The 22441-nt window shown below is 42.4% G+C and overlaps 3 protein-coding genes across 14 annotated transcripts in view; 2 read left to right on the top strand and 1 right to left on the bottom strand.

The window, feature by feature from the left end:
* Positions 1-252, top strand: part of IPP (intracisternal A particle-promoted polypeptide) — a 54370-nt gene extending 54118 nt beyond the window's left edge. The window contains exon 10 of the mRNA XM_054535522.2: positions 155-252. Within this exon, the coding sequence (XP_054391497.1) occupies positions 155-252 (98 nt within the window). The remainder of the gene's footprint in view (positions 1-154) is intronic.
* On the bottom strand, positions 234-6562 carry TMEM69 (transmembrane protein 69). 3 transcript variants are annotated; one of them, XM_009250877.4, is made up of 3 exons: positions 6434-6562; positions 3612-3752; positions 234-1505 (listed from the first exon to the last, which is right to left on the bottom strand). In XM_009250877.4, the coding sequence occupies exons 2-3, from the start codon at positions 3651-3653 to the stop codon at positions 804-806; spliced, it is 744 nt and encodes a 247-aa protein (XP_009249152.1). In that variant the 5' UTR covers positions 3654-3752; positions 6434-6562; the 3' UTR covers positions 234-803. The 3 variants fall into 3 exon arrangements, with proteins under 3 accessions (XP_009249152.1, XP_063568694.1, XP_009249156.1); XM_063712624.1 differs by having other exon boundaries at positions 6456-6542; XM_009250881.4 differs by having other exon boundaries at positions 6428-6532.
* An 890-nt stretch (positions 6563-7452) lies between these two features.
* Positions 7453-22441, top strand: part of GPBP1L1 (GC-rich promoter binding protein 1 like 1) — a 90989-nt gene continuing 76000 nt past the window's right edge. For 8 of the 10 annotated variants that reach the window (XR_008510695.2, XR_008510764.1, XM_054522938.1 and 5 more), the window contains exon 1: positions 8083-8296. The gene's annotated coding sequence lies outside the window, so the exon portion shown is untranslated. Of the gene's footprint in view, positions 7715-8082; positions 8297-22441 lie in introns of those variants that run through there. The other 2 variants (XM_024256482.3, XM_054522969.2) reach the window with 2 other exon arrangements.

Consider the following 22441-nt stretch of genomic DNA (forward strand, 5'->3'; position numbering starts at 1 on the left):
CTTTCCCTCATGACACTGCTCCCTACTGACTTCAGAGCCATAGATCCTTTTAGCTCATATAATTCGGTTATACCATGTGAAAAAAGCTTGGACATGCATTTCCCAGTGGTAACTCCTGTGAAAACTCCTCAATGGAACTACCTTTTCTTTTCAGATACTCACAGATACGAGGTGTTCCGCTTGAAGTGGGAGACTATGTGCATTCTTTTCAATGATCACAAGACTCTAACAAAGGGGATTTTTAATCTTTAATTTTCAAGACAGTTAAAATATTGAAATGTTTAAGTGGATAACTATATTATTCATAAAATGACTGAGTGAAAACTAATATACTATGAGATGAAAAGTACTTATCAGGGATTTTCAAGCTTTTGCTCAAGTAATTACTATGAAATAACAATTTCTAGAAATGAAGAACAATCTGTGAAGAATAAATTACCATTGGTGTGGGGAAAAAAGCCAAACAGAAGTAGAAAAAGGTGTAGCTGGCATACAAATGTTATCTACAGTGTATTTATATATATATATTTTTAAAACTTTTAACTAAAAAGTAAACTTTAATGTTGAAAATGCAAACTTGGGGAAGACAGAAAAGATCACACACAAGGCTGTCACTTCACACTTGGAAGGTTGCACAGCGGCTGGGCAGAGGCGCTCCTCACACTTCCCAGACGGTCAGGCGGCCAGGCAGAGGCACTCCTCACTTCCCAGGCGGGGCAGCGGCTGGGCAGAGGCGCTCCTCACTTCCAGAGGGGGCGGTGGCCGGGCAGAGGTACTCCTCACTTCCCAGACTTTTATATTTTTTATACTTGACCAGGTCTCTTATGTCCCTTTTCTGGAAAACTACTTTTAACTACTAAAGTGATTATAAATGAAAAAGTGGCCAATAAAGTGACTGCTATCCTCAGGGCTTTAAACCAGTTGGGATAATGTGGTAAGAGAAAAAGTTCAAGGTGGAATGCTACCCCCATACCCATTATTACTGTGACTATGGCTTCACTAAGTCTTTCAGAAATAAGGAAGGCAAACCATGAAAAGAAAAGAGGAGCTGTACTGCTAGCTAAATTAAGGTAGTCTGGTTTGGCTGGACTACCTTCTGGTAGAGCAAAACCCCATCTGATCCCACCCAAGAAAGATAGGAAACTGGCTCCATAAGCCATCTGAGTAAAAGCTAATATGGGAATATAAGTTTTTGTCATCAGCATGACCAGTGGTGGAGCAATGAAGGGGATTAGTCCTGCCAGAGTTACATATAATGCTGGCTTTGGGCTGTCAGTTAGGTAAGTGATGGTGCTTGGTGGCCTGGCTGGAAGTGCTTGCTTCTGCTTCTTTTTAAAGCTGCAGGGGGATGTATGATAGCACTGTGTCTTGCTCATATACACTGGAAATGATGAAGAAAGCCAAGGCCTTGGAAATGGGGAAAAGTTCTGCTGGAGAGACATCTGGAGAGAAAGTATATCTGTTCTGCTGGTTCTTAGTCCCACTGGGAAAGAGTACTTCAGCATCTACAAAGAAAATAGAACCAAAAGACAAAATCAAAAATATATATATGTATCATCAGATTTTAGTCAATCCCAGTATGAAATAATTGGGATTGTTTGAAAGGAGCAAACAAAAAAGATCTGCTTTCCATTACCACATCAAACTATACAGAAAGGATGAACTAATAACTCTGAAGTGATATTATTGCTGCTAAGAGTATTAAATGGCTATACAATGTACAAAAGAAACCACTGAACACAAATCAGTGATATATTTCAACCTACCACTTAATCTTATTCCATAAGAAAAACATCTGAAAGAGGAGCAGGTAAAGACTAGATCTTCAGAATTTGGCCTTCTAAACTGCCTCTTTTATTTATAAATAGCAAAAGCAGCAGTACTAATTACCACGGGAATGCTGTTTTTCTATGGAGAAAATAAATCTACCTTCCAACTTAGCTTTATAAACACCACATACTTTTCACAGTTCCACGCCTTTGTGTATGCTGTGCCTAGAATTCTAGCTCTTACTACTTTTCTATCTAGGAAACTTACCTCAACATTCAACATTCAACTTAAAGCTTTCCTTTACCCTTCTACGGTCTGATTTAATGCTCCTATAGTAAGTACCCTGTGCACACTTCCATCATAATTCTTCTCACAGTGAATTAAAATTGTGTGTTTACTTGTCTTTGTCTCAGTAGACTTGAGAGCCAGGACCGTATTTTTTTCCTTATCTTAAAATCCCCAGTGTACACGGGGATTTCATTGTACACGGGCAAAGTAATAACCTTTCCTGCTGATTCTGTGTTTTAGTGACCAGACTTCAACTAAAAAGTGTTTCATTGAAGAAAAAATTGAAGTTATTGAAGAATCTCAGTGATTACTCAAACATGCTAGGAATGGTTCCATCTTGGAACCATTTCCCTGTTTCCATATTTACTGCTCTTCCCTCAGTTACTTATTTCTGATCCCCTGCCATTTATAAGTCCAATCCTACATCTTGACACTACCTATTCCCCTTCCCTGCTTTATAGTTCTCCACAGCATTTACCAGTTGATGTATTAATTTTAATTTTTATTTTTTTCAGACTGAGTTTTGCTCTATCACCCAGGCTGGAGTGCAGTGGTACAATCTCTGCTCACTGCAACCTCTGCCTCCCAGGTTCAAGCGATTCTCTGCCTCAGCCTCCCAAGTAGCTGGCATTACAGGCGTCCGCCACCACGCCCAGCTAATTTTTGTATTTTTAGTAGAGACAGGGTTTCACCATGTTGTCCAGGCTGGTCTCAAACTCCTGACCTCAAGTGATCTGCCCGCCTTGGCATCCCAAAGTTTTGGGATTACAGGAGTGAGTGACCATGCCTGGCCTTATTTTTTTTAATTTTTATTTTTTGAGATGAAGTCTTCCTGCGTCACCCAGGCCAGAGTGCAGTGGCACAATCTTGGCTGACTGCAACCTCTGCTTCCTGGGTTCAAGTGATTCTTCTGCCTCAGCCCTCCATGTAGCTGGGACTATAGGCACCCACTACCATGCTGAGCTAATTTTTGTGTTTTTCAGTGGAGACAAGGGTTTTACCATGTTGGCCAGGCAGGTATTGAACTCCTAACCTCAAGTGATCCACCTGCCTCAACCTCCCAAAGTGCTGGGATTTCAGCCATAAGCCACAGCACCTAGCCAATTTTTTTTTTTTTTTTTGAAAACATCATCTTGCTGTGTCACCCAGGCTGGAGTGCAGTGGCATGATCTCAGCTCACTGCAGCCTCAACCTCCTGGGCTCAAATGATCCTCCTCCCTCAGCCTCCCAGGTAGCTGGGACTATAGGCGTGTGACCCCATGCCCAGCTAATTTTTTGTATAGATGAGGTTTTGCCATGTGCCCAGACTGGTCTTGAACTCCTTGAGCTCAAGTGATCCACCCACCTCGGCCTGCCAAATTGCTGGGACTACAGGCATGAGCCACTGCACCCAGCCTGACATAATAAACATTTTACTTACTTGTATTTTACTTAACTCTTCCTTCCATCACCTGAATACACAAGGGTAAGGATTTTTGTCTTTTTCACTGCTACTGACCTAGCCCAAGCAATATTTGGCAAACAGTGCTCAAATATCTGCTGAATAAACCAACCTTTGAAGATGCTTGAGAAAACTTCTGGATGAAGCGAAGCATACTGGCCCCTATTGAAAGTCTTGTTCAGGAAGATGCCAGGCAGTTCTGATTAACATGTTGTTAACAGCTAAGCGGAGGCACTGAATCAGGGGCATGTTTCTGTGTATAACACAAGATGTCACTTAATTTTCCTCATTTTATACATTAATTTTTAAATAGTAGTAATTCATGAATATAACACTTTCCTTTGAAAAGAATCATTAATGTTTTCAAACTATCGGTAACACAGTAACGAAATAGATCCTTTTAGTACCTGAACTGTTCTTTTAGCTTTGGCTGTCTAGTGTAATAGAAAGAGTAATGCACATAGAGATTTTACAGATACTTCCATCATTTCCTAGCTGTGTGACACTGGGCAAATTGCTTGAGTACCAGTTTTCCCATCTTTAAAATGAAGGGTCTTCTAAATGGCGTTTTTGTGAAATTAAAAAAAAAAAACAAAAAACTGGAAGATCATAGCTTGTTTCCTTTTTTCCTCCTTATTTATTTTGGGGCTTAAGAGTTCACAACTCAAAATAACGATAGTACCAACCAATATAATTTAGGTTTTTTTATTTGTTTGTTTGTTTTGAGACAAGAGTCTCGCTGTGTCGCCCAGGCTGGAGTGCAGTGGCGCGATCTTGGCTCACTGCATCATCTGCCTCCCGGGTTCAAGCGATTCTTGTGCCTCAGCCTCTCAAGTAGCTGGGATTACAGGCTCCTGCCACCATGTCCGGCCAATTTTTGTATTTTCAGGAGAGATGGGGTTTCGCCATGTTGGCCAGGCTGGTCCTGAACTCCTGACCTCAGGTGATCCCCCTGCCTAGGCCTCCCAAAGTGTTGGGATTACAGGCATGAGCCACCGCACCCGGTGAGCATTAACTCATTTAATGCTAAAATAACCTCATTAAGTTAGTACTGAGAAAGAATAGCCTGTTGGAGTGCAGACTTTGGTGTCAAACTTGGTTGGAATCCTGGCTCCACTACTTATTAGCTGTGTGTCTTTGAACAAATTATTTAACCTTGTTATGGTGCAGTTCATTCACCTTTGAAATAAGGGTACTAATTCATAGGGTTGATGTAACTTTTTTTTTTTTGGATACAGGGTCTCGCTCTGTCACCCAATCTGGAGTGCAGTGGCGTGATCTCCACTGTCTGCAGCCTTGACCTCCTGGGGTCGAGGGATCGACCCTCTAAGGAGCTGGGACTACAGGCCACGCCACCATGCCCAGCTAATTTTTTTTTTTTTTGAGACGGAGTCTTGCTCTGTCGCCCAGGGTGGAGTGCAGTGGTGCCATCTCAGCTCACTGCAAGCTTCGCCTCCCAGGTTCACGCCATTCTCCTGCCTCAGCCTCCTGAGTAGCTGGGACTACAGGCATGTGCTACCACGCCCAGCTCATTTTTTGTATTTTTAGTAGAGACGGAGTTTCACCATGTTAGGATGGTCTCGATCTCCTGACCTCGTGATCCGCCTGCTTCGGCCTCCCAAAGTGCTGGGATTACAGGCGTTAGGCACCGTGCCTGGCCCCAGTTTTTGTATTTTTTGTATAGAACGGGTTTGCCATATTGCTCAGGCTGGTCTTGAACTCCTGAGCTCAAGCAATCCACCTGCCTCGGCCTCCCAAAGTGCTGGGATTACAGGTGTGTGCCACTTAGCTTGATATAACACTTAATAAGTTACTACATGTAAATAGCTGAGAACCGTCCCTGACACAAAGCACTTTACACAGGAGGGACTGATTAAAAACTCTAATGTAAGCAGCCGGTAAAAACAGGTGAATGATAATATGGATCTAGATCTGACGATTTCATTCTTAACCAGAATGGGATGTCTAAAAAAACCTACAGTTGCTGCTTAATTTTAAAAAATCGATTGGGCAGGGCGCAGTGACTCGCTCCTGTAAGCCCAGCAGTTTGGGAGGCCAAGGTGGGTGGATCACGAGGTCAGGAGTTCGAGACCAGCCTGGCCAACATAGTGAACCTCCCCACTGTCTCTACTAAAAATACAAAAAATTAGCTGGGCGTGGTGGCAGGCACCTGTAATCCCAGCTACTAGGGAGGCTGAGGCAGGAGAATTACTTGAACCTGGGAGGCGGAGGTTGCAGTGAGCCGAGATCGCGCCATTGCACTCCAGCCCACGCGACAGTGCGAGGCTCCGTCTCAAAAAAAAAAAAAAAAACGATTGAACTAATTTATTGATCACAGATCTTAGGGCTGGGTCAAGAAATCCTGTATACCAGTTAATGTCTTCATGCTATACTTAAGGAAGCAAGTAGGGAGGTAAGTTATCCTGGGCTTCCGAGTAGAATTTATATCACACCCACACCCACCCACCTGAGCCCCAGACCAAAATGCCCGCAGAGCGTACCCATCACTTTTGTTCAAAATCACTTTCTTCGTAAGGACTTTCCAGACCACTCCATTTAAAATCTCAACCATCCCCCCACCTTTGGAAACTCCCTTTCCTCTGTGGCACGTGCTTTCCAACTAGTGGTAAAAAGTGATAACCTAAAGTCCAGGGACGGCAGGTGATGCGAGATTAAGGACTGAGGCTCAAAAGCTTAATCCTCCTAACATAAATGAAAAAGCTCAATATTCCCATTGCCCTGGTGGGAAGACTGCAAACTGCCAGCTTCAAACTGACCTCTGAGAAAGGAAGGCTGGGTTTAGACGCCAGTGTCTTCGGGAAACCCTGCCCGAGAGTGCCCGCGTCTCCAATTTACTACCAAACTTTGGTGCCCTCCCATCCCAACGTCGCAAATTTACTACCAACCCTTGGTGCCTCCCATCCCAACCTGCACCTGTGGCGACTTTGAGACTTGCCAGCGTTGCACGGAGAGAAGGAAAACAACCGCAACAATAGCCCAGGTCCACTGGAAAGGCACTTCCGGCAAGTGGATTCAGAGAGGCCCCTACTTCCTGAGGGCTGAAAAAAATGAGTCCGGGTAGGGACTTCACCTGCGCTAACTGGTTCCTAGGCCCGGCTTTCTGTTTGGGGGCCATTCTTAATTTCTAGTTGAATCCAGATGTTGAACTGCCCTTGACTTTCTATTCCAGGGCTCCCAGGCAGCAGAATCTGCCCACAGAGTTCGGGAAAGTAGAGTGCAAGTACTGAAACAATCTCAGAATGATGGTGGTGAAGGAAGGTGAGACTTGGGATTTTAGGCCCAGTGTGACCTGGAATTGCTTGCCATCTGTGGAACTTATGTTTTACTTTGCAAAACAGGGTTTATAAGGCCTATGGGGACACATCTCACTCTGCATTACGGCCCTTTACTATCATTTAGAGGGGGAAAAAGCCCAGTTCTTACATCCATTTTCTTTGCTAGGACCTAGAAACTTCATTAAGGGTTAAAGAGCACAAGAGCAGGATTTTCACTTCCATGAAAGGTGTGGTGATAAGGGCCCTAGGCTTGGGGGTGGTTCGGAAAGTCTGATCATTTCTCCTGCTGCCCTCGGCTTTATTTCTTGGCTATGTGACCTTGGGCAAGTCCCTTCTCTTATCTAGACTTGTTTCACAGGAAATGGCACCAGGCAATCTTAGTGTCCTTCCGTGTCTATGGATAAAGCTGAAGACATGTAATACGAGATCTCAGGGGCCCACGCTGGCCAGTCCCTCCAATCCTCCGGATTCTAGGTAGTCTAGCTTCCTGGTTGCCAGCCATTACACGGTTTAGCTTTCCGTGCCGGATGGAACTACAGCGAAGTCTTCCTTAATAGTAATAGCTTTTAGTCGAGCTAGGCCTTCAGTTTTATTGCCATCTCTGTCATGGCAGCGCCGCCCCTTCCAGTAGTGCGATACCCAATGAGACTTCAGGTAGGAGAAACGGCACTGTCACAAACGCAGGCTCTCGCCGGAATCCCACCCTTCGCTGGGACGGGGGAGTGACGCCTGCGCTCCAGAACTACTACTCCCAGCGGGTAGCGCGGCCGACGCAGCCGCGCAGCCTCCGGGGCCAGGCCGTGTGGCCCGCTGGGGGCTGGAGTCTCAACGACGCGCACACGTGAAGTAAGGAGCGGAAGGTGGGAAAGGGCCGGAAAACACACGTTCCTCCGAAACCGGTTTGCAAGTCCTTGTAGAGGTAGTTTCGGGACGCGCACTGGCCCAGGGGCGGGCTGTGGGAGGGTGAAGAAAAAAGGGATACACATATGCATACCCACCCACTCATTCATACGCGCCCAGGCCCTGGAAGTGAGCAGGGGGGTTAGAAGGGGCGTAGTAAATTAGGCTTGTCCCTGCCTCAGGCGGCACGAGGAAAGGCAGAGGACTCAATTCTGTAGGGGGCAGAGGCGACCACGCGTCGCCTCAAGCGGCGAGGAAGGGAGCCGGGGGCGCGGCAGGGCATAACCGTCGTTCTGGAGGCCGAACGTTGGCAGCTTAGGGAACTGGCGTCCGGCAGGGTCGCCGGAGCAGGTCTCTTGCGCATGCGCTTCTTCAGGTGGGCGTGTGTAAGGCGGAGTCGGACGGGGGAGGGGAGGGCCGTGCTGCTCGTCGCTCCTCCTCCTCCTCCCGCTCTGCCCCTCCTGGACCTTGTGGGCCGGGCAGCCATTTTGGGAAGAGCTTTGTTATGGTTGTGGACTAGCCGCCTCTGCCGGGCCGACGAGCTGGGGACGCGTCCTCAGACGCAGCGTCTAGTCCCTGGCCATAGCTCCGCCGCTGCCCGGTGAGTGGGAGTTTGGGAAACGGGGCAGTAGGAGATCTTGGAGTCGTTCTGGCGCGGGGCTCCGCCCGGTGCCTAACCAACCGGCTGTTAAAACTAGTTGAAAGAAGCTCCCACACAGGTGGTTGGGTGTAGGTCCGACCCGAGAGGGGCGAGCGGAGCCCACGGGTCAAGTGGTTCGGACGCGGCACCCCCGCCACCCCCGTGCATGGAGCTTTGCACGCGAGCGTCGCCGGGGCTCCGCGAAAGCGCTCCTACTTTAACTTCGGTCGTCGGGTCGGAACGCTCACCTGCGGCTCTTTGGCTCCTCTCCAGGCGATCCGGCTTGGTGCTGGTTGAGTGACTTGGCTTACGGGTTTTTTCCTTCCTTCTTGAAATGAGAGCTAAGGGCTTTTGTTTTCCTTCAAAGGAAAAGCTAAGGAGGAAAAAGTGTAAGTCAAATGTTGGATATCTGAGGGGAAAAAAGTTTTAACCCCCAGCTTTCCGGTTCTCTGTGGTAGCGAGGTGTTTTCGTTTAGATTGAGTGTATCCAATATCAACCAACCTTCTTTCCTTGGAGAGGTGGGGAAAGCTGGTCGATCCTGAAATGTTTTAAGTGTTATTTTTTTTCTCTTGTTTTAAATCTAGTTCTCCCCAACCCGTGAAATTCGAAAGACAGTCTGAATCTAAAATGGCTGTAGCTTGGGGAAGTGCCCTGCCCTTCGATTACTTAAATACATTAACGTTTAAAGATTTTAGTCATTTCCCTTGTGGGGACATTAACTGAATCTTTTGATATTTTGGTTTTTTGCAATTGGTGTCTCACCTTTAACTCTCCTTATGCTAGGTGAAAACAAAGGTGAGGCTCACAAAGTTGACTATTCCAAAAGTTTACATAAGAATGGGTGCGGTGCGGTGGTGTGTGTGTTTAATAGTTGCTTATAGTTTTGAAATTGTGCTGTGGTGTCAATTTTATCTGCCAACTTTGTTCTCTGAAGTTGGCTTGTCATATTTGTTGAAATATTTTTAACGTTGATATTTATTGCTTACCAGAAAAATACAGAGTTAATAATAGTGGTTCATGTTTTAGTTTAGTAGTAAGTCATGTTCTTGTGTAAACCTTATCCAAAAGTAAAGTGACTGGTAGTTACTCCTCATTAGACTTATATTTGTAACTTAGTAGACTGCTGATCTTTTCTAAGGTCTTTTATATCCAATATTTGAAAGGAAATTAGGGTGCTATTAAGTTTGAGATATTTACTAGAATAGTGTAAGACATTTTAACAAGTGAAAACATACTTTAGGTATGGAGTGCCTGATTGTCGTGCCCTTTTGAACAAGAGACTGTCTTTTGTTTTTTTTTTTTGAATCGATAGATCCAGAAGTTTAAACAAAAAGTCATAGATTGGAAACCAAAACCAATAAATTTCAGTATTTGGAAAGGTGCTGAAGCTTGTATCTATTTAAAAGATAAAAGAGTGAAATGCTAATTGTGAATGAGAACTTTGAAATTAATAGTAAAATAAACTGTCATCTTTCCTAGGGAGTCAGTTTTCAATGTGCCTTTTGACGTTTTTTCAAATACAAAAGTTGGTTTTTGTTAATACCCCTAGGATTTTTTTTTGTTAAATTATTTTGGTGGTTTTACAGGAATAATATTTAAAGTTTTTAATAGAAATTACAAGCTAGTTGCTTTGTGTTTTGTCACTGTTAACTACTAAACTGGAGTGAGATCTTACTTTTTTGGGGGGGTACTCAGTGGTTTGTACATGTTAATATAAACATTCAATTGATTCTGGATGGTGTCTTTATCAGAGCTCTTAATTTGTGGTGTGGGGGGAACTCTTGGGGAAACCTCTTTATTTTGGGTGAATTCAATTTACTAGATTGCTCTAAGCTGTTAAAATGCTTAGCTGAGGAGGACACAGTCAACCATTTAAATTTAGACTGATAAGAAATCTGGTGCACATTTCTGCTTATAATTCATTTTTAATTTTGAGTTAAAGATAAGACACAATCGTGAATCATACTTCAGAAGATTGCGTATCTTTATTTTATGGTTATAACTCTGATGTGCCAGGGACTGACTGCTGTTTAAAGTGCTTTGTATTTGTTACTTACTTTTTTTTCCTTCTTTTCTTTTTCTTTTTTTTTTTTGAGACGGAGTTTCACTCTTGTCGCCCAGGCTGGAGTGCAGTGGCTTGATTTCTGTTCACTGCAACCTCCGCCTCCTGGGTTCAAGCGATTCACCTGTCTCAGCCCCCGGAGTAGCTGGTATTACAGGGGCTCACCACCACGCCTGGCTAATTTTTTGTATTTTTAGCAGGGATGGGTTTTCACCATGTTGGCCAGGTTGGTCTTGAACTCCTGACCTCAGGTGATCTGCCTGCCTTGGCCTCCCCGAGTGCTGGGATTACAGTCATGAGCCACCGCCCCCAGCTCGTTGTTTACTTTTATAAGTATACTGGTTCATTTGTTTTGTTTTGTTTTGATACGGGGTCTCACTCTGTCACCCAGATTGGAGTGCGGTGGCGTGATTTTGGCCCACTGCAACCTCCACCTCTCAGGCTTAAGCAGTCCTTCCACCTCAACCTCCCTAGTAGCTGGGACGACAGGTGCGTGCCACCGCACCCAGCTAATTTTTTTTTTATTTGTATTTTGTTAGGAGGGGGAGGGTTCATCATATTGCCCAAGCTGGTCTCGAACTCAGGGACTCAAGCAGTCTGCTCACTTTGGCCTCCCAAAGTGTTGGGATTACAGGCGTGAGCCACAGTGCCAGGTCTAAGTAGATATTGTTTTATACCCTATTTTGTAGTTGAGGAAAAGGAGTCCAGAGACTCATCCAGCTAGTAGGTAACAGTCTATATTCAGGCCTGGCACGGTGGCTCACTCCTGTAATCCCAGCACTTTGGGAGGCCGAGGCGGGCGGATCACGAAGTCAGGAGATATGGAGACCATCTTGGCTAACACGGTGAAACCCCGTCTCTACTAAAAGTACAAAAACTTAGCTGGGCGTGGTGATAGGCGCCTGTAGTCCCAGCTACTCGGGAGGCTGAGGCTGGAGAATGGCATGAATCCAGGAGGCAGAGCTTGCAGTGAGCCGAGATCGCGCCACTGCACTCCAACCTGGGGACAGAGTGAGACTCCCTCTCAAAAAAAAAAAAAAAAAAAAAAAAAGCCTATATTCAAATTTAGGCAATCTAAGTTGTTGTGTTGTTGTGTTTAACTTAACTCTTATGGTCACTGCCTTTAAACATGAAAGTAAGACTGTTGGTCTAAAAGATGAAAGGCACACAAAATTTTAAAGGATTCCAACTAAAAAAAAAACTAATGGGAAAGGCAAATTTTGGTGTATTTATGGTTGTTCAGATAGATGAGGGGAAAAATAACATACCACCTCATAAGTGGCTGTAGTTGCTGTTGTCTGGAATTTAATACGTGGTTGTGCTGTTAGAGACCTAATTGCCCAAGTTACTTCTAAATCAGACTCAGTGTTTCCTATTTCCCACTGAAATCTGCCTCAAACAGCCTATAATCAAACTTGAAAAATAGTTCAGTAAGAGGAACTGAACTTTTGTCCACAGGTATACTTTAACTGAGGTAGATATATTTCTAATGTTATGTAAATTGAATTTTTATAGGTGATTTCAAATGTGCTAGGCAAACATTTAAAAGAGCCTATTATTTTTCCTTACTAAGCCAAATAATTGATCTGTTAGCTGAATCATTTTTCAGCTAAAACAGCTCAATCATTTATTTTTGTTAAGAAACTAGGGATTGGGAGTATCTAGATGACCATAAAACAAAGAGCTTTACGGTTTAACAGATAATACTTAATAGTTGGAGGATAATATAAAAAGCAATTACTCTTAAAGGAGTTGATTTTAACAAACTCATTAAGTTCACCTTCCTTTTCTAAGATAAAAACCACTTTGCCCTTTGTTAACCAGAGGTCAGGCTAGAGAATCACAAGAATGAACAAAGTTTTAGTATCCTTTTCTGAGCAGTAGGTCTATTTGTGTGGAGTAAGTTTTTTTCCCCCAGAAAAATCTCATTTGGTTAAGTTTAGCTATACTTTAAATTGAGCTTGCAAACTCTGTTTCTGCTTAAGTTTAAAAGTTTGGTATATAAAGAAATTATTGTCTGAATTATTGCTGTCTTTAAAGTTTATAAGTATATAGAAAAGTTGGTTTTGGGGCTGTTTAGTTAATTTGAAAGTAGAGCTTTTCCAGTTTTTGTGCTGTTTGTAAATTTTTCTACTTTTTAATTCGTCTTACCATGTATGGCAGGAAGGGCAGTAGGAACCATTTATTGTGGGCTTCATAAACTTAGATGCTGTAATAGAGTCAATTATGTAATCTTATTATTCCTTACTATTTAAAGAAGTAGATATTAACCCTTCTACAAGAGAGTATACAGAGGTTCCAAGAAGTTAGGTAATTTCGGTAACATAGAGATGGAGATTTGGGCTGCTTTCTGTGATTCCAAAGCATAGTTTCCACCATAGCACACAGAGAAATGGCATAGTATGGTAATCAGTGGTTGGCTTTGTAGCCAGACCATTTGGGTTCGAATCTCAGCTTTGCTGCTTACAGCTTTGTGACTTTGAGTGAATTACTTAAATGAGACTGTTTGCCTGTTTCTTCATCTGTTAAATGGGGACAATAATAGTACCTTCTCCTAGGGTTGTTGTAATAAATAATATTTGTAGAATTCTTAAAATAATGTCTGATGGTAAGAACTTCATGATTATTAGAGAAGTTGTCTGTATTGAACATCCTTTTACACACCAATCCAATGAAATTCAGTGAAATCTGCACAGATGAGTTGCACACGGAGTGGTGTTTTTCTTTCTTAGATACTACTTTTCTGTTGACTTTTGTAATTTATTTGAATCAAGATCTAGGTCCCACAAACTGCAATTGGCTGCCATTTTAAATACCTTAATTTGCATATTTCTCCTCAGTTTTTTTCCTTGTACTTTGTTGAAGAAACCAGGTCATTCATCCTGCAGTTTCCCACATTCTAGATTTTCTTGATTCGTTGTAAATTGGTAGTTGGATATAGAGGCTTAGATTGAGATTTGATTTGGAGATAGAGAAGACTGAGAAGACTAAATTTGTTAGGTGATTCTGTGTATTTGGGGATTTTTATTTTCTGGTTTGTTCAGTGGTTCTCATCTGTATCTTTTTTTGCAATTTCTCTGTTGGGCAACATAGAATAACTTTATGGGTTATTTACTCTCGTTTGAGATGCTATGTAAAGTGGAGTGTTTGGTTTGCTTTGGTGCCCAATTCAGTATTAACTTTTCCAGGTAGTTTCTTTCCTGCCTTTTTTTTTCCTACTTGTATATTTATTCTGTTATAAAATTGAGCCAAGTATCACGGGTTTTCAGTGTTTTTATTTCCTGGTTTTGATTACTAAGGAATAGTTGTCTCAGCATATTCAATCTGAAAATTTCTCAAAATTGAATTTTTTTTCCTATTTTCTACACTCCTACTATTAGGCATTTTATTATTTGCACTTATGGTATACTCACTGTAGGCTAGGCACTATTCTTTTTTCTTTTTGCAGGGAACAACATCCAGGCATTACTCTTAACACTTTATATACATTCACTCATTTAATCAACAATTCAAGAGTCTCCAAATTAGGTAGGTATTTGGGACAAAAAGACGTGAAATAACTTGTTCAAAGTCACACAGCTAGTGTGTGACAGAGCCATCTAGGTCCAGAATTTGCTATTCTAACTTAAAAATTAATATTTGCATTGGAAGCGAAGCTTATCTTGAGAAGAGATTTTTAGAGATGCTTGTAAAATGATTCTTTTTTAAAAAAAAGTATGTCTCAGCCGGTCATGGTGGCTCACACCTGTAATGTCAGCACTTTGGGAGGCTCAGGCAGGCGGATCACATGAGGCCAGGAGTTTAAGACCAGGCTGGTGAACATGGTGAAACCCTGTCTCTACTAAAAATACAAAAATTAGCCGGACGTGGTGGTGAATGTCTGTAATCCCAGCTGCTCTGGAGGCTGAGGCACTAGTATCACTTTCACCCGGGAGGTGGTGGTTGCAGTGAGCCAAGACTGTGCCATTGAACTCCAGCCTAGGTGACACAGCGAGACTCCTGTCTCAAAAAAAAAAAAGGCGCGTCTCAATCTGTTAGTCACTACTGTTAAATCACTCAATTGTTTAAAAAAAACTATAGTTTTGAAAATGTTACAGATAGCCTGTTTACTTGTAATCATAGGGAAATACAGCCTTTTGGTGCTGCTGAAACTGATAAAAGTTTATTTATTTTGTAGAGACAGGGTCTTGCTCTGTTGCTCAGATTGGAGTGCAGTGGCATGATCATAGCTCACTGTAGCTTTGACCTCCTAGGCTCAAGTGATCCTCCCACCTCAGCTCCATCCTGGGCCCCCACCCCCCGCCCTGCTGGGAATACAAGTGTGCGCCAGCATGCCTGGCTAATTTTTTTTTTTTTTTTGTATAGATAAGAGTCTCTCACTGTTGTCCAGGCTGGTCTTGAACTTCTGGACTCAAGCAATTCCTCCCATCTTTGCCTCCCCACGTGATGGGATTACAGGCATGAGCCACTGTGCCTCGCCTAAAATTACTTTTTAGGAAATTTTTTTGGAACAATGAAGTAGAAGAAGGCATAGTAATTCAAGTTGATTCCAAATGGCAAGACTGGCAGGATTCCTGTGTTGGACATTCTACTAATTGGGCTTTAAAATGATCCTTTGTTGTTTCTTTTGTCTGTTTACCATTTTAGCCCCCTTCCGGTATTGCTTTTTTGTGAATCTTATTGGGAGAGGATGCTGGAAAGGTTGGGTGCACACATACACATACCACATAGATAAACTTTCTGTGCTGGACCCCTGGCAGCTAGAGCTGGGTCATGTTACCCAAGCTGTGCCAGTCAGATGCCCTTCACTTTGGGGACTTGCACCAGAAGTGAGAGATGCAAAGATGCAAGGACCGTTTGGAATTCATTCCAGTGGCTGTTGGTGGTGGCATTACTAGCTGGAGCAGTTTCCTAAGCAGGCTCTTCCTGTGGCATGACCTTGGCAGGGGTTTTGAATGCTTAGCTTCCTTTGGTTTTTGGTGTTTGCCAAGTCAAGGGAGCCTCTCCTTCGTTCTCTGAATTCCCAGGGTTCTTCTGATAAATTCCTTTTTAAACCTTGTCAGACAATTTTCTCTTTTATCTGCCCCAATTCTCAAAAGTGATAGTTCTCAACCTTTTAAAATTTATCTGGGGTAAGGCCTGGACATCAGTGGTTTATTAAAACTCTCCGTGTGATTCTTTTTATTATTACAGAAGCAGTGTAAGGGTAATGTAGAATATTAGACTATATAGATATGCAAAAATCAAGCCTTGGCATTCCCATCACACAGGAGTTACTACTGTTAACAACTCGGTGCATTTTTTTCCAGATTGTCATCTAAGCGCATATATTTAGGTTTCTATTTTTATTTTACTAAATGAGATCAACTTGCTTTTTTTAGTTGGTGATACCCACTTTCCATGTGAGTAAATGATCATTTCTTCTAATACCCAGGTGCTATTCAAATTTCTCCAGCTGATCCAAAAAAATGTTTATTACAGCTAGCTATCCAAGCCATTATCTGATTCAGGACCTTGTTGCAAATGTTTAATTTATCTCTATCTTTTTAGTGTAGTATAGTCTTTATTTTTCAGTGACACTGATTTTGAGACTGTGTCACTTACCCTAGAGTGGTTTGGTATGATCGCATCCTTATGGTATTATTTAGCTTTTTTTTTTTTAATTCCTGTATTTTTCTCTAAAGTTTATAGCTGACAGATTGATGGATTCACCTTTAAACATTGTTGGCTAAAATACAGCATAGCAATTCCTCATTTTGCATTGTATCACAAAAGACATTGTAATGCTAAGATTGGTTCTTTACTAAGGTAGTCCTATCTATATATTAAACAATCTTTCCCCTTAGAACAAGAAACTAATTTGCATGGTGTTACCTTGGTGGCGAAGGATTTCCCAGTCCTTTATCAATCGTTGGTCTTAATTTTTGGGGGAATAGCTTCATTGAGCTGTAATTTATATAACAAAATACACTTATTTAAAGTGTTCAATTTAGTGGTTTTTAGTATATTTGGATTTGTACAACCATTGGTACTAACTGTAGAACATTTTCATCATCCCAAAATAAACTGTAACCATTACCAGTCATTCTTTATTCCTCTCTAGCTCTAGACCACCACTAATCTACTTTCTCTCTCTCTGGATTTGCCTATTCTGGATGTTTCATATAAATATACCATGTGGTCTTTTGTGTCTGGCTTCATTCATGTAGCATAATGGATGAAGGTTCATCCATGTTGTAGGATGTTATCAGTATTTCTTGGGGTCATGGGTGATTAGGATTAATGGATCATAGAGGTTTTACAACTTGTTTGCCAGTTTCCAAAGTGGTTGTGTGCCAGTGTACACTCTAATCAGCAATATATGAGAATTCTTTATGCCTCATCTTCATTAACACTTTATGTGTCAGAATTTCTTTTGCGAGTTTGATAGGTGTAAAATAGTCTCATGATTTGATTCAGGTTTTAAGAGAATGAATTAGTGAATAATTCGAGATAATGTTCTATATTGTGCTTTATATTACGTTATAGCACTTCACATGATTTCTCTCATGCACCTCTTACGGGTACAGAAATCCCATTGTTGTCGTTGAATTTGTGATAGAAGTACAATTTTTTGTTCGTTTATATTTTTTTCTTTTCCTAGCCACTACAGGGATTTTGTTTATTAGACTCCATAATAGACTTTACATATTCCATGCTAATCACCACAGTATTAGGTACTTTCTCTTTGTTTTTGCTTTTGTGAAACAGGGTCTCACACTGTAGCACAGGCTGGAGTGTAGTGGCATGATCATCACAGCTCACTGTAGCCTTGACTTCCCAGGCTCCCACCCCAGCCTTCCAAGTAGTTGGTACTACACCACCACTATGCCTGGCTAAAATTTTTTTTTTTTTTTTTTTTTTTTTTTTTTTTTTTCCTGAGACGAATCTTCCTCTGTCACCCAGGCTGGAGTGCAGTGGCGCAATCTCAGCTTACTCACTGCAACCTCCGCCTCCTAGGTTCAAGCAGTTCTCCTGTCTTAGCCTCCCGAGTAGCTGGGACTACAGGCATATGCCACCATGCGTGGCTAATTTTTGTATTTTTTGTAGAGATGGGGTTTCACCACATGGGGCCAAGCTGGTCTCAAACTCCTGACCTCAAGTGATCCACCTGCCTCAGCCTCCCAAAGTGCTGGAATTACATGCGTGAGCCACTGTACTGGCCCTTTTTTTTTTTTTTTTTTTTTTTGGTAGAGATCTTGCCATGTGGCCCAGGTTGATGGCAAACTCCTGGGCTCAAGTGATCCTCCCTCTTCGGCCTCCCAAAGTATTGGGATTACAGGCATGAGCCACCGTTCCTGGCCAAGTACTTTGTTGTTGTTGTTGCTGTTTTGAGACAAGGTCTGTCTGTGTCACCCAGGCTGGAGTGCAGTGGCACAATCATGGCTCACTGCAGCTTAGACCTCCCGGATTCAAGTGATCCTCCCACTTCAGCTCCCAAGTAGCTGGGACTACAGGCATGTGCCACCATGCCTAATTATTTTTTTTTTTAATTAATTTTTTTTTTTTGAGACAGAGTTTCACTCTTGTTGCCCAGGCTGGAATGCAGTGGTGCAGTCTCGGCTCACTACAGCCTCCGCCTCCCGGGTTCAAGCGATTCTCCTGCCTCAGCCTCCCGAGCAGCTGGGATTACAGGTGCCTGCCACCAAGCCCAGCTAATTTTTTGTATTTTTAGTAGAGACAGGGTTTCACCGTGTTAGCCAGGATGGTCTCAATCTCCTGACCTCAGGTGATCCTCCCACCTCGGCCTCCCAAAGCTGGCTAATTTTTTTGTGTTTTTTGTAGAGATGGGGTCTTGCCCTGTTTCCCAGGTTTGTCTTAAACTCCTGGGCTCAAGCAGTCTGCTCACCCTGGCCTCCAAAAGTGCTGGAATTACAGGCATGAGCCACTGTGCTTGGCCCCAAGTATTTTCTTAATAGACAGAAATGCTGTACGGGAAAAAAAAAAATCTTAAGATATCTTATGTCCCCTTTTGGTTCATTGAAAGACTTGTTCAAATTTCATATTCTTCAGAAAATCTTAAATAAGAATTTCTCTCCTCTCGAGATAAAATAAGTAGTACTAAAGTAGAAAATGGCTTTGGGCTCTTTTCTGTTAAGAATTAGAAATAAAAGAAGGAAGGCATTAATAACCCTTGAGTTCTCCTTGTTGAGGACTTAGGAGGGAAACTATGTACAGATAGAAAATGAGTATATAGACTACTGTAAGGTTATACAGTCCTTTGAAGGAAGTCCCTTAAACCTGTGTGGTTTTCAAATCATGAGATTTTGAAAAGCAATATTAGGGTTAGTGAATATTTAAAGATAAACATACTATAGTCTTAGGATCTGCAGTTTAAGGAATAAGGAATGCTCAAGGATAGCTCTTAAGAACAGTAAGAAGGCTGGGTACAGTGGCTCATGCTTGTAATGCTAGCACTTTGGGAGGCCGAGGCTGGTGGATTGCTTGAGTCCAGGAGTTTGAGACCAGCCTGGGCAACATGGCCAAGACCCTGTCTCTACAAAAAATACAAAATATAGCCAGGCGTGGTGATAGGCGCCTGTAGTCCCTGCTACTTGGGAAGCTGAGCTGGGAGGATCACTCGAGCCTGGGAAGTCAACTGTAATGAGCTGTGATTGTGCCACTGTACTCCAGCCTAGGCAACAGAGTGAGACCCTGTCTCAAAAAAGAACAGTTAAGATGAAGGGGATACTAATTTATAGAATTGTCAACACTTTTAAAAAATTACCATTTATTGGGCACCCACTAAATAGACTCCATCTATAAAAAGATAGAGATAATCACCTTTGCTTTTAATCCCTACCAAGTGTGTCCCATTTGTAAGGGAGATAAATACATAAAATGGTTAAGTGTAATGCATTGTGATGGGCCCATGAAGCAAGAATTTTTTATTTTTTATTTTTATGTATTTATTTTTATTTTTTTTGAGACAGAGTCTCGCTCTTTTGCCAGGCTGGAGTGCAGTGGCTCGATCTCAGCTCACTGCAACCTCCACCTCCTGGGTTCAAGCGATTCTCCTGCCTCAGCCTCCCAAGTAGCTGGGACTACAGGCACGCACCTCCATGCCCAGCTAATTTTTGTATTTTTAGTAGAGACGGGATTTCACCATGTTAGCCAGAATGGTCTTGATCTCTTGACCTTGTGATCTGCCCGCCTCGGCCTCCCAAAGTGATGAAGTAAGAATTTAAGTCACTCACTTGGAGACCTGAAGTCTTGAAAATTGATGAGATAATGAAGAGCACAGAAAAACAAGAAAAGGACTACATGGAAGCATTTAAAGAACCATTACATTGACAAGAGAAAGGAAGAGTCCGAAAAAAGTTCAGCTACTCCTTGACTTACATCTGGATAAACCTATTGTAATTTGAAAATAACGTTAAGTTGAAAATGCACTTAATATGCCTAACCTACGAAGCATCATAGCTTAGCCTAGCCTACCTTACGCGTTTTCAGAACACTTACATGAGCTTGCTGTTGGGCAGAATCATCTGGCAACACATGCCCTGTACAGTATCAGTTGTTTACTGTTGTCTGACCCTTGTGACTGACTGGGAGCTGTGGCTTGCTGGCACTGCCCAGCATCACACAAAAATATTGTGCTGCATATTGCTGGCCTGGGCAAAGATCACAATTCAAAGTATGGTTTCTGTTGAGTTGCTTTCTCACCTCACACCATTGTAAAGTTGAACAATCTTAAATTGAACTATCGTAAGTTAGGGACCATCTGTAATCACAGGGTAGGGAGAAGATCAGGATATATTAATACAGTGGTTGTCACTCATTGCTGCTCTCTGACAAAGACTTCAGCCCTTTGTGAATATTATCAATGTAAGATTGTTAACTTTTTTTAAGGTGAGTTGTTCCTTTTTCCAAGATTTGTCTTTTATGACATACTGTCTTTAATGAGATTGTGATATTAAAATTTTTAGTCTTCTACTTATCCAAATAAAATAGGCAATCCTGTGTCAGTCCTTAAAACATCTTTTGAATTTTTTTAGCTTGATGTAATCCAGGTTTGAGAACTGCTGGTCTAATGATGCAATGTTGTGGAAATCAGGGGATTTAAGATGGGTTTTTCTAAGGAACATGTAAACAGTGTAAGCCATTGAAGTTGGGGATTCACAAGTCATTGACTTTTTCTTTTTTTGACAGTTTCGCTCTGTCACGCAGGCTGGATGCAATGGCACAATCTTGGCTCACTGCAACCTCCCCCTCCCGTGTTCAAGAGATTCTCGTGATTTAGCCTCTCGAGTAGCTGGGATTACAAGCTTGGGCCACTGTGCCCGGCTTTCATTGACTTTTGAGAGTATATTGATTAGGGTTCTTTGTTGTAGAAAACAAATTTTTTTTTTTTTTTGACACGGAGTCTTGCTCTGTTGCCTGGCCTGGAGTGCAGTGGTGTGATCTTGGCTCAGTGCAACCTCTGTCTCCCGGATTCAAGCAATTCTCCTGCCTCAACCTCCCAAGTAGCTGGGATTACAGGCATGTGCCACTACGCCTGGTTAATTTTTTTGTATTTTTAGTAGAGATGGGGTTTCACCATATTGCGCAGGCTGGTCTTGAACTCCTGACCTTGTGATCCGCCTGCCTCAGCCTCCCAAAGTGCTGGGATTACAGGCATAAGCCACCACACCCAGCCGAAAACAAGTATTTAAAAGCATGGTTGTGTCTCTTTCAACCACAGTCAGCTTCATGGGTGACAAGCAAAGTAAGCAAGAACTGGGATCTTAACTTAGATTGGCATTTGGGGAATTGGGTATGGGTCAGTGAGAAGAGCAAGAGACTTCAGGGAGTCAGAAGTCATGGTAGCTTACAGGTGTGGGCCCTTACTCTGCTGGGAAGCTCTACTGTATCTCTGTAGTTCATTCTTCAGTTTCACACTTTAATTCTTCTCACACCCCTCAACTCCTTTGCACCTACCCATACTTTTAGCTGAAGGTCTTGCTCTCTACTTAGTTGAGAAGGTAGAAGCAATCAGGGTAGACCTTCCAAGCTCTCGTTGCATTAGTACCCACGTGTTCTGCTTTCCCACCCGTTCCTGTAAAGGAAGTATTCATGAGCCTGTTGAAGGCCAGTCTTCACTGTGTACATCACATCTCACCCATCTGAACTGAAGGATGTTTCAGCAGTTTTCTGTATCAGCTGCATTGTTTTCTTTCTCTACTGGGTTATTCCTATCAGTGCAGTAAAAAACTTATTTTGACCACACATCCCCTTCTAGCCTACATGCTTCTTTTCTCTTGTGCAGCAACACTTCTCAAAAGAGTTGTCTGTACTTTTAGTTTCCAGTTCCTTCCCTCTTGAACTCACTGGAATCAGGCTTTCACCACCTCCCCTATCCAACATCATCACCGACACTTCCATGTGAATCCAGTGATGAGTTCTCAGCTTTTTATCCTATTTAATAACATTTGAAAACGGTCACTCTACCTTCTTGAAACATGTTTCTGCTTAGCTTCTGGGTCCCCACACTTTGATGGTTTTTTTCCTCAGTCTCCCCAATCTTTAAAGCTATATATCAAGGTTCCATCTCTTTTTACATTCACTTTGTTGATGATCTCATCTGGGTCCATGGATTTAAATAAAATTGGTCTACAGTCTGTATTTCTGTTATGAACTGCAGACTCTTATCCAGCTATCTACTTAACATCTCCACTTCGATGTCTGATAGGCACCTAAAAGTTAACGTGTATAAAAAGAGTTCTTCTGTCTCTCATTATTTGTGGAATCTATAGACAAATTATTAGAATTAATGAGAGTTTAGCAAGGTTGCTGGATATAATTTATGCCAGCAGTAAACAGCCATTTAAAGGAAATAATGCAGTAGCATCAAAAAATATATATAAGGTACCTAAGAATAAATCATTTTTTTTTTTTTTTTTGTCGCCTGGGCTGGAGTGCAGTGGCACAATCTCAGCTCACTGCAACCTCCGCCTCCTGGATTCAAGTGATTCTCCTGCCTCAGCCTCCCGAGTAGTTGGGACTACAAGCACCTGCCACCATG

Source organism: Pongo abelii, chromosome 1, assembly GCF_028885655.2.
Source record: "Pongo abelii isolate AG06213 chromosome 1, NHGRI_mPonAbe1-v2.0_pri, whole genome shotgun sequence".
NCBI classification, from domain to species: domain Eukaryota; kingdom Metazoa; phylum Chordata; class Mammalia; order Primates; family Hominidae; genus Pongo; species Pongo abelii.

Coding starts and splice junctions, on each gene's coding strand:
- TMEM69 (XM_009250877.4), bottom strand. CDS start 3,653: ATGCTTCGCTTCATCCAGAAGTTTTCTCAAGCATCTTCAAAG. Junction 1,506..3,611: donor TTTCTCAAGCATCTTCAAAG/GTTGGTTTATTC, acceptor TTTTCTTTGTAG/ATGCTGAAGTACTCTTTCCC.